At 38.5% G+C, this 17,969-nt stretch overlaps 1 protein-coding gene across 1 annotated transcript; it reads right to left on the reverse strand.

The window, feature by feature from the left end:
• Positions 1-124: 124 nt before the first annotated feature.
• Positions 125-16,661, reverse strand: LOC105833348 (atrophin-1). Its single transcript, XM_012675020.3, has 7 exons — positions 16,144-16,661; positions 10,181-10,465; positions 9,946-10,087; positions 9,287-9,403; positions 8,687-8,790; positions 5,379-5,795; positions 125-4,960 (listed from the first exon to the last, which is right to left on the reverse strand). Exons 1-7 carry the CDS (start codon positions 16,144-16,146, stop codon positions 3,377-3,379), a joined length of 2,652 nt encoding a protein of 883 aa, XP_012530474.1. The 5' UTR covers positions 16,147-16,661; the 3' UTR covers positions 125-3,376.
• Between the last annotated feature and the right edge of the window lie 1,308 nt (positions 16,662-17,969).

Below are 17,969 nucleotides of genomic sequence, written 5' to 3' on the forward strand. Positions count from 1 at the left end.
TAATTTTTTGTGATATATATATTTATATATATAACCTGTATGCCATTTTGTGTATAATTTATGTTTATTAATACATAAATTTGTCTCACCGGCACACGTGGATCGTGGAACACGCCCTTCAATGTTTTTTTTCGTGTAAAATGAACAAATTATCGATTCTATTTATCTACACGCAGTTATATCAAATTATAATTCCACGATGGATACATTGCGCATCAATGTATTTGGCGATAGTGCGCGAATCTAAGAAATAATTCAGCATCGCTTTCATCAAATAAGCGGCAAGCATCTGTAAAATTATGTCGTCCGCGGTAAATAAACATTAACAAATACTTGTTATCATCCAATGTATAATCAATGTGCAAATAATCTTGTTTTCATGTTTAATACCCTGCACTAAGTTACGGTATTCAACTGCGGAGCAACGTAGCTCTATATACTGCGAGATAACAAATTAATACAGATTGTCTCGAAAGCTCGCATTTATCAATGTCACCTACCGCACGCTGATTTTTGCGGATGCGTGCGGTCCAGAAGCCAGGACGAAATTCCACGATGCACTCTTTTTGCTGCGTATGATACATTCGTAGATCCTATACTCTTTTTTTTTTTTTTACTACACATAACTCTGATGTCTATCTTAGACTCCTCTGTTTTTTCCTTAATCTTTTCTTTAGATTAAAACTATAATATATTTTGTGTAATATATTTTATCATATTTTCTCCAATCAAATATACAGCACCATTCTACGTTAAATTTAGTACATGGTTTTTTTAATACTCATTTTTAATCTAACAATATTCGTTCGATTTGTTAGCTTTGTTGTACCAAAGTCAACATAGAATTGCACTTTTTCTTAAATAATCTATCGTTCTTTCTATTAAATAGATACGCGTATTTCATATATATATACATGTATGTATTTGTATATATATATATATATATATATATATATAAAATATGCGTGTTGCCTGTGTGAATAGATACACGAGTCACACTGTTCACATATAAATCTGTACTTGCACGCAATAAATCACAGCCACCTAACCAAATTCGCGCGCGAGCACAAATACACACGACTAAACAACTCATCTCTTTCGCATTTACATCCTAGATTTCTTCGGTATATATTGTATCATTTCGCTCCGATATATATATCATGTGCATATGTACATATCGGTACATGCGTATGCTCTCACACGTGGATGGATACGTACATATACACATATTGCTACATATGTGAGGATGTCTTCTCTCGCACTCTGGCTATACGTAATACTAGGTGCCATAATAAGCTGCATTCTCTCGTTTTCTCTCTCTCTTTCTTTGTATCTCCCTGCAACATTCATTCACACAACTCACATTCGCAACACTTGTTCAACTCATTCCTCCGCTCCCTCCGTAACATCTCTGTCATCGACATGACTCCGTTTCGCCGGTATCTTCACCGTTCGCTGTTTCGTTATACAATTTACTCGCCGGACCCGCTTACAACAGCATCATCATACTCTCACACTTCTGAATCGCTGGGGCTACAGTTGGGCGTACTAGCATCACACGTGCCCATAAATCAATAAATAAATAGAGGAACAACATTCGTCAAACATCTCTTTTTTTCTTATAACAACATTAGAGGCTCTCGGAGAACGTAACGCAACAAATGTTCAACAATACAATCACGAAAACAAATAGAAGGCACTCTTGCTTTTCTTCTTTTATTTCTCTTCAATAAATTAATCTCCTTGTGTTATAACAACTCATTCTCGGATATTATCTCTAACACCTTCTCCTAGGCCTTGTCTGTCGCGTTCGCATCTTACAATTAGCTACGTGCCGACGTTCGGATGTCGTCGTAATCCTCAGGTAACACGCGCCACAACATTCACATGACGGCGCTACAAATCTCATTTGTCTTTCTTACTTTTTCTCTTTATCTTTCGTTCTGTCTCTCTTTCTTTCTCTCTTTTTCTCTTGAATGGACAATCATAGCTACGGTATGCGAGATACGAGATAACAAATTTGTTTCACATTTACAGGTAAAAGAAATCCACCTTCGTAACAATTAGGTAATATTATTTAACCTTTAATATTATAATAATTTAATTATTGTTATTTGCTTGGAAGCTCACAGCCGACACATTTTTTTTAATTCATTATTATTATTTCTCTCTTCTTTTAATATCTTATCTTATTTTTTCACTTGGGTATACGGGGCGTCTCATCTTATATGGGTCTCGGTTTTTTTTCCCTCAGTATTTAACAGTTATAACATGTGTATAACGTTTAGCGCAGAAATTTGTCAACGAAAGATATAACGGAAACTGGGTTGTTTAGTCCGTTCTACGTTCGAAACACGTGATGAAATATTAGATTCACGGTTACTCTAACGAGAGAGAGAAACTATAAGTACGGATAATTCCCGTGTTATGGTTCCACAGGAATGGAAAACGAAAAATCATGGAGATGTGGCAGTGCCTTGAGCAACCGTTTATGAAATCAACCCTATCTCGCCTCCCTGTTACCCTTCTGCTTTGTTTTTCATCTTTTTTTTGTTTTTGAACACATGACAACACATCGTCTTTGTACGATAACAATGTTATTTTCATCTCCTTTTTTTCTCTCGTTCTATCTTTTGCTAACTAATCTAGCCTTGCTCGCGAGATTCATGGTTTGTCGAGCCTATCACGCATATAACATCGGATATACTGTAATAGATATATATATATATATGTATATTATATAACGTAGATATATATATATATGTGTAAATGACGTATCGTACTTATATGTGTGTGTGTGTGTGTGTGTGTTTCTCGTGTATATGCGTCAAGATAAAAGTTTTATCTTTGTTAACTCTTTGCTACAGTACGGAAAAAGGCAAATATATCAAGAACAGTTAGTCTCTTCTTAGATGCATCTGCTTCTTTCTTTCCCTCTTTCCACACAAATAATTAATAATATAATCGCTCTTTGCATACATGCTCATATGATGATCCTTCATTTGGATCCCACTCAAATCAATCAACAAACCATGGCGATCGCAAAACCGGGAAAGATTTTGTTTCTATAGAATGTCTTTAGAGCATGTCGAGTCTGAGATCACTAGAGAAATTATACTGTAGCGTGTAAATGTACGTGTACATATATATATATTGTGTGTGTGTGTGTGTGTGTATATATATATATGAGTTTATATGTAGGTGTTGCGTATATGTCTCGATTTCTGCACTGTGTTCTTCACAGTCTGCAGCCGTTTATCTTAGGTCGCGCGTAGTCATCTCTCTCGACTCTTATACAAGATAAATATTTACTCTTATTACGCGAAGACAACAAAGAGGGCAAAGAGAACAAAGAAAAAAAGAGGGTAGGAAGCGTCTACAAAGTCAGCGCCTGCATCTGATGGCACGTGTCGCTCAGTTGATTCTGATCGCCAGCTGCCGGATGGCCGGCTGTCCGCGGTGTACCAGGTGGCGTAATCGGTAGCCTGCCAGGACCGTCACCGGCGCCTCCCAGACTATCGGCATCGGCGAGTTTGCCCGCTACCGTCGTAGCTGCCGTCGCCTGCATTATACCGTTCACCTTGTACTTGGACTGCCGCAACATCGTCGTCTGCGAACCGGAGGTAGTGCTTGAATACTTGTCGGACGGCTTCCGATTGGCGGACGACAGCGCTTGGCCGACGGAGTACCGGCTGCGCTGATTACTGGCGGACTGCTGCTGCTGTTGTGTGGCTTGGGACAGAGGCATGGAGGATGGCTGATAACGATTCTGAGCCGGAGCGTAAAACTGGACCTGGGAAGTGGGCGGGGAGAGAGTTGGAAGAGGCCGTGTCATGGGTGAGTACGGGGCTGGCGGTGGGCTCGCCGGCTTCTCCTGAGCGTTAGACGCGTCCGCGTTAATCCGCTCGCATGGTGAGGACAGGCGAGAGGACAGCGTCGTCGAGGACGTACTCGTGACGACGACGGCGGCACTGTCCACCTGAGCCGTGTCGCTATTAGGCCGATTGTTGTCGTTTCCGTGTACATCCAACCGTGCGGCGCCTCCTCTGTGGTGGTGGTGGTGGTGGTTGTTGTTGTTGTTATTGTTGTTACTCGAAAGGTAGTTCTTACGACCCGATCCGTAACCACCGCCCATCGGTTTGTTGTTAATCTCGTAATACTGATCGTCGCCGCAGTGCCTCGCGCGTCCATTTGTCGCGTACGCCGTGGTGTGATTGACTTTGTGCGCAGCCTGATTCGAGGCGTAGCCACCGCCGGAGGACCTGAGAACCGCCGACGAGCCCACGTTCGATCCAGCCGTTCTCCTATTGTACTGTACCGGTAATCGCGACGACACCGCTATCGTCGGTGTATTATATTTGTGCGAGCCGTCTTGCATCGCGTTTCCGCTACACTTGCTGTTGTTGTATGACTGCGAACCGCCATGCGTGTTCTGCGTGTTCTTAGCGTACGTGTTATGATGGTGTGCCAACGGGTAGCCGTGATTCTGACCCCCCTGACCCCCGCGTAAACTGTTACCCCCGTGACCACCCGCGTACTTGTTGCAGTCTCGGGAATTGTGACCGTACGTCTTTGCGTTACTGTTGTTGTCGTAACCAGACTGATGCGGCGAGGCCGAGAACGGTGTTGGCAGGAGACTAGCAGTACCGGACGCGTTATGATGCGTGTACGGAGGCGGCGGCGGATGCGTGTGCGGAATGTACACGGTCGGATAGATGATACGACAATGCATCGGACTAGCGACACAGTCCTCGCTGCTGTCCGCATTTTGCGCGCTATGTGGCGGCACGGGGGCGTGTGTAATCGCGATCGAATGGTAATTAGTGTGATAACGACCGGACACGGGGAATTTGACGGGCATTAAGGTGGGCAGCAGCGGTGTTGCCGGTGAGGTGCCTGAAGCAGCCTGTTGCACCTCGTTGTGCGATTGCTCCGAGTGGCTTGGCGTCGGACGTGAATCCTACGATTTTATTTCACAGAATAATACCTGCCTAACAATTACGTTGCCTGAACGCGCATCTAGAAACGAACACTTACCCCCTATACTTTTGAGTATATACGGATAGCTTTTGCGCACGAAAGTAGCAGGACAGCCAATGTGAAATTATATCATGGAAAAATTTAATTGAATATTCTGCTACTTTTGTATGCAAGAGTTATTCGTATGTGCTCAAGAATAGGGCCCTTTAAGAAGATTCTTCGCCGCGATCAATCTTGTAATCAAAATATAATCTCCAAGTTCCTAATCTTCTCGATGCGATTAAATAAATCTTCAACCATGACAACCATTGACAACGCATGCATTACTGTTTTATAGATAAAAACAAAGTAACTTGAAGTATCGACGGCACCAGACGGCCGAACGAGAAGAAACTTACCTCCTGCGGAGCAGCCTGACCGTCAGACGCGGAGGTCTGCTGGCACGAAGTGGCATCCGTAGCGTACAGCAACAGCTGCTCGGTCATAGGCGCCGCGTGCGGCGGAGGCGCGGGATGCGGGCCGGTTGGAAAAGGATAGTACAGATGATCTACCTGCGCTGGCGGAGGAGGGCCTGTTGGTACAGGTGGATGATGATGCGCGGCCGGCGCGGCAGGAGCGTAAAAGTGCGTTGGATGCGGTGGTGGGAGAGGTGGTGGTGGGCCCGCAGTCGGCGGGCTGGTAGCTCCTGTACCGTTAGTGCCGCTGCTGCCGGAACTGTTACCACCTCCACCACCGTTCGTGTTGCTTGGCGAGCTGCCGGTGGCATACAAGTACTGAGGTGCTCCGGCGGCCGCTCCTGCGTAGTACGATTCGTACTATAGACAGAAATAAAAACACACTTTAGATACACGTCGTTGTGGAGCTTCGCATGTGAATACCGAGTACATCTCGCATAAATATTCACATCTATTTGACAGCTGTTCCCGTAAATGTTAGTCAATTAAATTTCTCTATTAAATTTCATGCTCTGATCATGAGAAAAAAGCTTCAAATGTACATTCTTTTTTTAATGTACGTCGACAAGCAAAATATAAATGCGTTCAATTATTATTAAGGTATCATTATTTAGTTATATTCAGCAAGATAATATACATAATATAAAAGATAATATAAAAGCGTACGTATATAGTTTCACAAAGTCATAAATTTATTTTCCATGTAAGCCACATTATTGTACGAATGATGAAATAGAAATATTCATCTTTCATATGTAAATGTTATAATTGTTAAAAATATAATACAGTTTACATTTTTATGCACGTTTTTCTGTGCTAATTTAAAGAAATAGAGTGCTAATTTAAAGAAAGGTGAATTAATAGAACTGTGATTAATTTAACATTAATTACTAATATTTATAGGAACAGCCTTAGTGTAATGAAAATAACAAATTAATAAATGTAACTATATAAAAAAGCGAAAATAAATTAATTTGATTTGGATTAGTTCGCACTGATGCACCGCCACTGTACACTAATTTAATTTAAATATAAAAATGACATCACACATCTTTTTCGTAATTCTTTCAACGGCTGTAAAAGATGCACCATTGCGCACTAGTGCATTTAATCAAATTCGCTAAGACATCTTAATTCATGGATTGTTTCCATATCAAATGAGTTTCCATACCAAATAAGAATCTGTCATTTCCTAGATCATTCCAAATTAGAAAAGATTGCTGAATGAATAAGAAACAAATCGAATATTACATGATGAAGGGTTAATCATTAGGTGGTGTCGATAATTTATCAACATCCATGTAAAGTAAACCATTTTACTGATCTATTTTACTCTATTTACATCGCATAAGAGAGACGTAAGAAAAAAGAGATCTTAAGTCTACATTGCATACACAGAGTATTTACTCAAATTTTGTTTAAAGAAAGATTCTTAGAGAATTTCCAGATTTTTCAGAAATTTTATTCAAAATTCCAAATTAGAAAATTGAATACAGTTTTAGAATAAATTTAATTTATTCTAAAACGTTCCTTTAATATGCTCCTTAATCATATAAACAAGGAAAAGTTAATTTGAGAGTTTGATTTTAAACATTAAATTTTTGATAGTACTAAAAAGAAATAATATGGACTAAATATAGCACATAAGAATCTATCTGCACGGATTAGCTCGCAAGTTACATGTATGTAAGTTACACGTGTAAATGTGACACATTTATTGCATATTATTTTTATATAAAAAAAAAAAATCAAAGAAATAATTTTGTCAGAAAAAGAAAAATAGAATTTAAAATAAAAAGTAAAATTTCAAAAATTTCTTCAAGACAAACAAAATCTAATAAAATCCATGATTTCCAAGGATGAAAGATAAGTTTGTTAAAAATTCCATTTTTTCCCAGTAGTAAATACTCCGAGACATATATGTAATAATCTGCAAAAGATAATTTTCTTGTATAATTGTATTCTATTTTTCTAATTCTGAGCATAGAATTTCAGTTCGAAAGAAATTTCCTATTAAAATAATATTATACAATAGTATTTCAATAACGTGCTTCGCGTGCGAAATAATTGCGTGTGATTCAAATTCGCGGCCGAGTTAAGTGTAACTCGTGTCATTCTAGAAAATAAAACAAACTACAATACGAGAAATAAAGCAGACAACCATGCTAAACAAATAGAAAATCGACAAGCATCTTGACATTTCTATCATAACATTTAATTACAATATATTAACAAGAATTATAATAAAAATGTTTTGAAAACGAGATTTTAAAAAAGGATGAAAGAAAAGAAGAAATTGGAGAGGCCATATGGAATAATTAAAATTTATTGATAGTTTGTCATTTATCTTTCTTTTTGGTGTGTATTACTATAATTCTTTACTTTAAGTTTAAATTATTGCAAAGATAATTATTACGAGTTTATCATTATAGCAATTATCTTATGTTATCGAATGTGTAGCCATTAGAATTAGATTATGATTCACATTTACTATATCATGTTTTATATCATCTTTTTTATCTCTTACCTTCTTATATCGATTAATCAAATTTATTATTATAACTACTAATCATGTCACGCATTATTTAAATTTTTCTTTTTATTCGCGTATATTTCCCAATATACATTTTTAATTTTATATTTAGATCTCAAAAAGATCTAACATTCCAAAATGTGAGTTGTCAAGGATTAGTATGAACAATACCGGTAAGTGCAAGGTATAGGTCATAAAACGAAAAAGGCGGTAAAGAACATGCATTGACAAGTCGTGCTTCGAGAGGCTTGGGAAAAAGAGGGAGAAAAAAGTAAAATGCTCAAAAAGAGCGGCATGCTAGTCATTAGTTTAGACCTTATACCTTTAGACCTCAATACTGTATAGCGTCGAGAAGGACGTAAGTAGGCATTTGCTGAGGGTTGGGTAGAAACGCCGGTGGTATGGCTTCTCCCATCAGACCGTTTGTCTGTCAAACCGTAACCGATATGTACCGTTTAATAAAAATACAAAATACAGACAAAAACGGTCAGGATCTTATACTAGGATCTATATATACGTGTGAGGGAAACCCACGAGCATCTAAACGGAGAGAGAGAGAGAGAGAGAGAGAGAGAGAGAGAGAGAGAGAGAGAGAGAGAGAGAGAGAGAGAGAGAGAGAGAGAGAGAGAGAGAGAGACGACGACGACAAGAATAGAAATATGAAAAAAAAAAAAAAAAAAAAAACGGTCAGAAAAACAATCGATATTATTTTACATACCGGCATAGGAGAAAACTGGTATTGTGGTGGCATATACAGCGATGGGGTCGGACAGGGATACATCACAGGAGCGAACGTTTGATGTCCGGTGGCGGCTTGAGGCGCTGCAGGCAGTACAATTTAAACAAAAATTAACAAGAAAATTTTCAATCAAAATAAATTTTGGTGCTTAATAATATATTTCTAACAATTAAAAAAATTTTTTAATTCTACAAATTATGTGCCGATACTCAAATTATCGAGCTTGAAACGCAATCATAATCTGAAACTAAAAGTAGATCTATGATTTAAATTTATTTTTTTTTTAGCATTCTTATTAAAATTGATGATCAATTAAATTAAATTAAGAAAATTGTTACAAACAATTAATAAATTTAAATCGTACTGTTGCAAAATGAACAATTAGTGTAACCATATTTTACACAAAGATCATCCGTGTTTGTAAGAGACTCGTTTCATGATATAAATTTCGATTTTTTCTTTCTCAAATGTTTTGCTTAAATAAATCGACAAAGAAAAGTTCGTAGAATTTCTTAGGTTTCGTTTGCAACAATTTCTTAGACTATGAGATTGCACATACGTAGCGAGAGTAATGCTTACGAAACACTCCTGTGGCTTGATAAATCGTTCCTGGATCCGTAGGAGCGATGGAAGTCGCTGGTGCGGCAGCTGCCGTGTTATAGAATGTCATGCCATTCTGATAAGGTAGACTCATACCTATACAAGCAAAGGAGGAGAGAAATTAGAAACGTGATCTCTGCACTCTTTTAATCGTCCATAGTATTCCTGCGTAAAAAGCATATACAAAATATCTGAAAGATTCCTCGCGTATTACGATAAAACAAGGATAAGTTTCATACAAGATATAGACATATGAACATTCCTATAGAAATCAACAATATGAAATTAGGAAATTTTTCAAAATTCTCTTAAAAATCTTCCCGCCTAATATCATTAAATTCCGCCTAATATTATTAATTTCCTTTAATGCACATATCATACCAAACTTTATTTTTGTTATTATTATAAATATTATTATAAATATTATACATTATAAAAACTAAATTAATTTCAAGTAGAAAAATATTCGGTAATGAACAAAAACACTCAAAATATAAATATCCAATTCATAAATCCAAAACAATTTGGTACAACATAATATTGAAGAATAAAAATTCAAATGTAAACTCGGAGATTTAAATTGTGATGATGCGACTCGAGAGGTATAATCAAAAGGAAGAAAAAAAAGAATTACATACCGTTCGTGGCGGCATAGTAGTAAGTACTTGTAGGCACGGAAGGAGGCGAACCGGTACTACCATCAAAGGATCTGGAGAAGGGCTGCTTCTTGATCGCGGGCGCTATGTTGAGCTTCCTCTCTCTCAAGACAATACAATCAGCCTGAAATAAACAGATGCAAGGGGACGATGAATGAGGGAATGACATTTCACTAGGGGTCGATCATTCGTCAATAGGAGCGTCATGTGTACAAACCTCTTGTTGAAGCCGCTTGGCCTCCTCCTCCGTTTCGAAGGTGACGAAGCCGTAGCCCTTCGACACGCCGGCGCGGTCCGATATGATTTTCGTGGCCTTGACATTGCCGTAGGCCGAGAAAACCTGAGCTAGCTCCGCTTCGCTGGTGCTGGCCGAGATGCCGCCTACGAAAATACGGTTCGGTACCAGCGTACCGTATTTCGGCGCAGCCATCGTAAGACTCGCGGCCGAGGCAGGGCTAGAGGCAGGACTAGACCCCTCCGTACCACCGGTCGAAGCCGAGCTCTGTACAAGCAAATCAAGTTCTCCCTTTAATTTACTATCGCGCGGAAATCGCGCCGGGGCGACAATTTCTCCCTCCCTCATAAACCCTTCAAGACGTGGAATTTACCGGCAACAACAAATCTTTTGCGATCACCGTGTGGCACAATATTGCGTTTTAACGAGCGTCTGATGCGCCCGCGCGCTACCATTGCATTTTGACAATTGAAAAACCTGTAAAGGCAGAAAATAAAAATAAGAACAAAATCAATTGCGAGAAATCAAAAAGAAACTTTGAATCCTTTTACTGTGATTCTCGTGACTTTCGTCACTCGCGCGTGTCACATAATTGAAACAAGCTCTAGTTAGAAACGTAGATAATCCGAACAAAATTAACTGCATTTGTTTGCATTAATTCTAATACATTTTAATAACTGATTAATAACAAATTAATTCTATCTTGTTAAATTTATTTATTTTCGACTGTTAATTCTGATACACATGTTTCTTTACGATTTTACACTTCACAATATCCTTCGACAACAGTTTGCCTCTCCTGAAACGCAAATCAATGACAGCGTCGTGAATGTATTCACACACGGACAAAAACAATGAAAATGAAAAACTAGTGCAGAGTGCAAATATGAGCAAACCTTGCTCCCCCACGCTTTCTCTTTCACTCGTATATAAAGAAAATTTTTGTCATAAAATTTATAAATTTCTCTGATTTACACATATTTTACATTTTAACCAATTAAAATTTATATTATAATAAAATGTAGTTAAATTTTTCAATAATTTGAAAATATTAAACAGTTTATTATTCTTTGTTTTAAATAGACTAAATGCCAAGTAGCGACAAATATAAAATATTTTTTTGTATAAATTTTTCAATACATGATTTTTAATCTTAGTCGCTGATAATAATTTTACCATGCAGCATGGTAACTAATCAGCGCGCTGTTTATATCATAGATAGATATATAACACATTTATTCAAAGTGACGTAAATTTTAAAATTACGAATCCATCTATGTAGATTGTGCACGTATTGTTTATGTAATATTTACGTATGTACTATTTACATCTTTCTTGACAATACGAGTAATATACATTGTTATAAATTAGATAACACAAAAAAAGTAATTTATTAAATTGTTGATGATTTGACTTTTATATTAATAAAATATTAATAAAATAAAAATATAATTTTAAAATAAGAAAAAAATAATTTCTGATAATATTTCTGTTTTTAATAAAATCACAATTTTCCATGATCTATTGATTATTGTTTACATACCTAGTATAAAAAAAAATGTACACATAGTTTACATTACATACACGTAATGTATGATTATTTATATTTTATACGTAAACATCCAACTATGTATTTATCAGTACAAAAAAATGGCATGTAGCACAGAAGATTCAATGAGCCGGAATTCCACAGTTTGAATCTACCGAGGTAAGCATGTTGTTTTTGAATATGTGTAAAACAGTAAATACATATTCCTAGAGACAAACTTCGTATGTATCACCGCACAAGGAATTTATATCTCGACTTGTACAAATTTAGCCTTAGAATATTTTACAATGGTAATTTTCGTACTACATAATTTATACCAAATTTCTTTTAAATGTTTTAAAAATTCCTATTGTTACTCATGATATTCGATACATTGAAAAAAGAATTTGATAGTAGAATTTACTAATAGAATTTACTAATAAAAAAGTGCCAATTAAATGTTCAGTTAATACAACCCCCCCAAAAAATTTTACCTTTACAGTTGCCAAATTGTCTTTATCACTACACGTAGTAAAATTTGTAGCAAATTTTGCGATAGTGTAACGAAAAATTTTCTCCGTGTACTTCGACCTTGTGCTTCCCTCGTAAACTCGTAGTATTACGCTTGCAATATTACGATCCCTGCAATATTATAATCCCATTAAATGCCGGGTGATACATTTGAAAGCGGCATTACCGCCTGGCGATTTGTATACATACATAAGCGCTGATCATTAATTAGAAGCATCAAGAACTCTCTCGTCGAGCGAGAGGGGCTATTACGAACCGTTGAGAATGTATGATGTATAATACGGGGAAAAGCTGCCGAAGGTTTACGGTGTTTCTATACCGCGCTCGACATTTCACCTTTAATCTCTTCTCCGAAATCAAACTCCGAAACTAAATCGAGAAGCCGATAACGCGGAACGATAACTATTCCACGAGACTTACTCCTATTCTTTTCCCGCGTGTGTGTATGTTTGGAATTAAAGTGCACAATTTTATCATAATATGTAGATTAACGATACATATAAATATATTCATAAAAATTATAATAAGTCGGCTAAGAAACTATCGGAGTTTGTTTAGCGATTCAATGATGAATCACTATAGCGGCTCTTTGTAGCGGCTCACATATAAAGCAAAAATGTTCTGCAAACTTAGCTAGTTGCAGCGGCTCCTCTTTGTACGAAAAGATTCGATTAGTTTGTTTGGTAAAAATATTGCCTCACAATTTCCATTTACCTATTCCTTCATCTATTGCTCCGTAAATCTACCCATGACGGAAAATACCATCAAGTAACCATTGTCATCTACCATGTATTTTCAATGCCAGCCGGCAATATGTATGTTAACACGTGTCGTTTCCGCTGGGTCTCGCGATTAACATTCCTTTTCGTTTCTATTAAATTCTCACCGTTCCTTAAATACCTCCGATTTATTCAAGTCGCAGTTAAATCACGTGTTAACTCAAGCCGAGAATGTACAATCACGATATATACAAAATGTAGAAGTTTAATTTATATTACAAATTCATCAAACATTAGTTTTTCAAAGAAAACCAATTGGAAGTAAAAACCTTTATCAGTGATGCATTTTCATAAAAAATGTGTTGCTTTTGTATATAACATGAAATTAATTTCCAATCTCTAATGTATCCGAACAATTAATTTCACGATTATATGCAAGATAATTTTGTTTATTTAATATTACTTTACTGTAATTTTATCATCTTTTATACACATATTAAAATATAAAATTAATAAAGAAAAATAGATATAAAATAGAACGATGTTTAATTACAATTTTATTTTATAAATACGTCTTACAATCTGATTTTGTAAATAAGACAAGACCATTGAGCGTTTTCAGTGTGAACACAAATTTACTTTTAATGGAAATGTATTACCGGTAACAAATTTCACTTTTAATCGATATTCTTTTAATCGATCCCTAAAGAATGAATACTTGGTGAATTTAGTAGTATAAAATAAAATCTCCCAATAAATTCTCTCAATTTGTGTGACAAGTAGTTCTGTGACCGTACGTGGAATGATGGCGAAGCCACACAAAAGTATTTGATTTTATAATTATAATTGTGTGGTAAAATTATTACGAAAATCCATACTTATTGTTACAATGTAAATGATAACCTTGTGTTTATAAATCTATCAATTATAAAATTTAACTATAAATTAGTAATTTTAAACATTAAAATGTAAAATATCAAGATGTAGTTGGTAAAAGAGTAAACATTTTTATATAATATATGCACAGGTACAGCGAATGTAACTCCTTTTTAACAATCGCTTATAATATTTACATAAATTATTGATAACTACAGTCGTTTTTTTCTCTCTGTGGACCGAGACATTTCGAAGAATTCGATTCGCTGACTCCAGAGAATTTAAAAAAAATTCTCCAAAGGAGGGCGGGACGGAAAAGGAGAAAATACGAGAAACGATTTCGATAAATTATCAATTCTCAATGACGGGTGATGCCATAACGGGACCACCGAGGAAACTAGAACAAAAGGGAGAGTAGTAGGATGCGAGCATCCCGCTGTGTCCAAAAAGAAAAGAAGCTGTCCGCCACGCGGTGAAGTGGAAAGCTACGAAAAAGGCCTCCTCCTCCTCCTCCTCCTCCTATCCGCTAGAATCATCGCTTCAAGTAACCGTGAAGAAGATTCTGTCCTCCGACAAAATAGAAGAAATTGGCGGTGTATCCGTTTTCTCACCGGGGGGGTGCAGGGAGTGTTCTATTCAGCACTCACTCCCCGGCTTCTTCGCATCCCTTCGTCCCTACGTGCTGCACGCGTGTAACGTTACACCTGGTAATTCCAATCGGACACAGGGCGGAAGGGAAAAGGAATTTCGAAATTCGAAAATACCGATCCCGGCAGGCCTCTCCTCCGAAGGCGCATCCCTGACGCGAATCTGTCTACGGATAGAAAACGCGCAGGAAGGTGCAAAACCGCAAGTGTCCCCGCACAGTTCGATTGTCCCTTCTCCTCCTGTTTCGCCTTTCCGATAACGACGACGACGACGACAAATCTCAGAGCACGACGAAAGGGGAGGGAGGAGGAGGGGAAAAGTCGCTCTTCAGATTTTTGTGATTTTTTTCGCGCGAGGGGAGGAGGAGAGGGTTTCACGATCCGCGAAATGTGACAGATCTCTCGCGGAGAGATCTCTAAGCGTGACGGCGCGCAGCTGCCGGGACGACGAGCGAAGCTAGTGCGCGGAATATCGACTAGCGGCGGCCGGACAGAGGTGCGACACGTCGACGTTCTAGCTGACCGCGAATCTCACGCGGAAGCACGTCGACGGGTGTACTACGCACGATGACGATAACGACGACGACGACGACGACAACGCGATGCGGACACACGCGTGAGGAGAGGAAGCGGGCGGACCTGACGCACCCCTCTCTCCCTCCCTCCCCCTCTCGTAGGCTTTCTCCGTCTCTCTTTCTTGTTCTCGCTTCTTCCCCTCTCCCGCCCCTCTCTTCTCACGACTACAGCGGGCGATGACAGCCAAAAGTGCAAACAAACAAGCAAGCAACCGACCAAACAAGCGAGCAGCACGTACGGCGTGCGTCGTCTCGCTCCGCGTGGAGCGAGCGAGAAAGAGGGAGAGAACAGGTAGCGACGATCTCGCATACTCCAGTCTCCGAGCATTCGCGAGAATGGGTCCCGTGTTTACACTTGTGGCGACAACGCGAGATCAACGCGACACGGGGGAGATCTACTCTCGCGTATGCACCGACCTACGGCGGTCTGAAATCCTGGAGTCCCGCCGTAGAGCTCGCGAATAACGACGTGCAAACCCCTCTCTCTCTCTCTCTCTCTCATTCTCTTGCCTTCTTTATCCATTCCTCTCGACAAATCCCCCCCGGAAGTCGCGCTAGAGCGGACCCGCCAGGCGAGATCATTTCCTAGAGCGACGGAAGCGCGGGGAAAGGGAAGGGGGAATACTTGGCGCGAACGGCGCTTTCGAACGCGAGATATTCCGACAGATCGTTTCCCATCATCACCACCATCACCATCATCACCATCATCATCATCATCATCATCATTATCATCATCATCATCATCATCATCATCATCATCGTCGTCGTCGTCGTCGGCGACGACGACTCTCCGCGTACACCATACGTTCGTACAGGTTAAAGCGCGATCGCAGAATATGCCGGTATCCGTTGACGAGGCGTACGACGAAGTCACCATCGCCGACGCCGTCGTAAACCCCACGAAGACGACGACGACGACGATAACGATGACGACGGACGACGATGCTGCGCGAAGGGACGCGAGCATGCGCGCGCGCGCGCACACACGTTCGCGATAAATATCTAGGCGCTCTCGCTCTCTTTCCCCGATGGCCAGGCAAGGTGGGCAATAACTGGCGGTCCAACTCACCATCTTTCGACGGATTCGGGCGCGCTGGAGGATCCGCTGGCGGCTGTCCCAGCGGCTCGATGGTACCCTGGCCACGCGCGACAGTCACCTGGACCAGACCCAGGGACTGCCAACCGAGGGACCGTAAGCACCGACCACTTCAGCAGCACTTCCAGCCTCCGGCGGAGTAGCTGCTGCCGTCCCGTCTCGCTGTAAACCTCCAAACACTACGGGGGCAGGCAGCTCTTACAAGATGGCGCACGATGGCCAACGACGTGACGCAGCGCCACGTTACGTTGAATCCGCGGAAACCTCTCGGAGACTCCTTCGTCGCGCGTGCGCCGCACCCTTATCGAGAGCGGATAAAGCCAATCTCGCGCGTTTCCACGCCAATTCGCACCTTCGATGCCTGGGAACAGAGGATTTCATCTTTAGACGATGTTTTAGTACTGTAAATCGGAACTCCGTTTAAAATTAAAACAGTTTTAAGCAATTAAAAATGATGGAAATAAAATATTATTATTCTTTAAAATTGAATACCCTTTTTTTATTGTATATCATTCATTTTCCTCTTTCTCATAAAAATTTTATAAAGAATTAGTATTTCTATCTGTATTTTTACATAAAATATTACTAGATTAGTCTGGAAACATTTTCCTAACTGCCAACCGACAATTCTTTATTTCAATTTATTCTGATATTATATGTTAAATAATAGATGTTGTCTTTGTATGTAGAATGAAACGATACAATTTTGCCGCTAACACTTTAAATTATAATTCGATAGATGTGAGAACAGGTCAACAATTGTCCGCATTTTATTTTGAAAATTTCCTGAAAGATAGTAGAAAATTTATAAGCGCGTTATTTTTACAACATAATCTTTTTCTCAATTAATTCAACGTTACACAAGTTGTAACAAAATTTGTGCTCTCGGAGAAAAAAATGTTTCTCGTCTTTCACAATCATTCATTTTATTAGGCCTATTCTTTCTAAATTAATTTTTTCATTTCTCTTCCTTCTTTTCTCAATTAAAGAGAAAAAGAGAAAAGGTGAATTATTCAGATAAAATTCAGGTAAAAAAAAAAAGTTACACACTCCATTCATAGACTGCGTTCTGATATATGCTGCCAGTACTGGAAGTTTACAATGAAAAAAAAAAAATTAATTTGACTTGAAATTTTTCAACTAGCATTAAATTTCTTCAAATCAAATGATTATTCATTTAATTTAAATGTATAAAATATTTAAACTTCAATTCAAAAGTATTTATATATTTGACTGAAATATATAAATATTTGAAGAAATTTAATCAAGTTGAAAAATTCAGTCGAATTAACAACTTTTTTCTTCTAAGTGTACAATTTATGTTACATATGCTACATATTTTCAGTACTGGTGAATTTCGAGACGCAGTCATAAGGCCTGTTCTTTGTCACTGCACTATTGTACTGGTGCAATAAATTAGAATGAGAAAAAAATATATTTGTCTTATTCTAACTTATTACACCAATGCAGCAGTACAGGACAAAAAATAGGCCTGTAGGTTCCAAGTATTTGTCCGTTTTCAAAAACGACCGTTGAAAGTTCATTGATCTAAATAGCGAAAAGGACGCATGTGACTAAGAGACAGACAAATAAAGAGAGAGAGAGAGAGAGAGAGAGAGAGAAAGAGAGAGAGAGAGAAGAAATATATTTTTCTAAGATCATTAACAAATTTGTGAAGCACAAATCAAGCCTATTGAAAAGCGAAAAGATTATATTGTGAAATGATGTGTTTGTAGATTTTCTATCACAGTCCCCAATAAATTTTAGAAATAATAATATAATCTCACTGATAACAAAAA

This window comes from Monomorium pharaonis, chromosome 6 (assembly GCF_013373865.1).
Source record: "Monomorium pharaonis isolate MP-MQ-018 chromosome 6, ASM1337386v2, whole genome shotgun sequence".
NCBI lineage: Eukaryota > Metazoa > Arthropoda > Insecta > Hymenoptera > Formicidae > Monomorium > Monomorium pharaonis.

Excerpts from the sequence above, each read along its gene's own strand:
- LOC105833348 (XM_012675020.3), bottom strand. Across the intron at positions 10,088-10,180 it reads CCAAGCGGCTTCAACAAGAG|GCTGATTGTATTGTCTTGAG; the intron begins GTTTGTACACAT and ends TGTTTATTTCAG. Across the intron at positions 8,791-9,286 it reads TCAAGCCACAGGAGTGTTTC|CGCCTCAAGCCGCCACCGGA; the intron begins GTAAGCATTACT and ends TACTGCCTGCAG.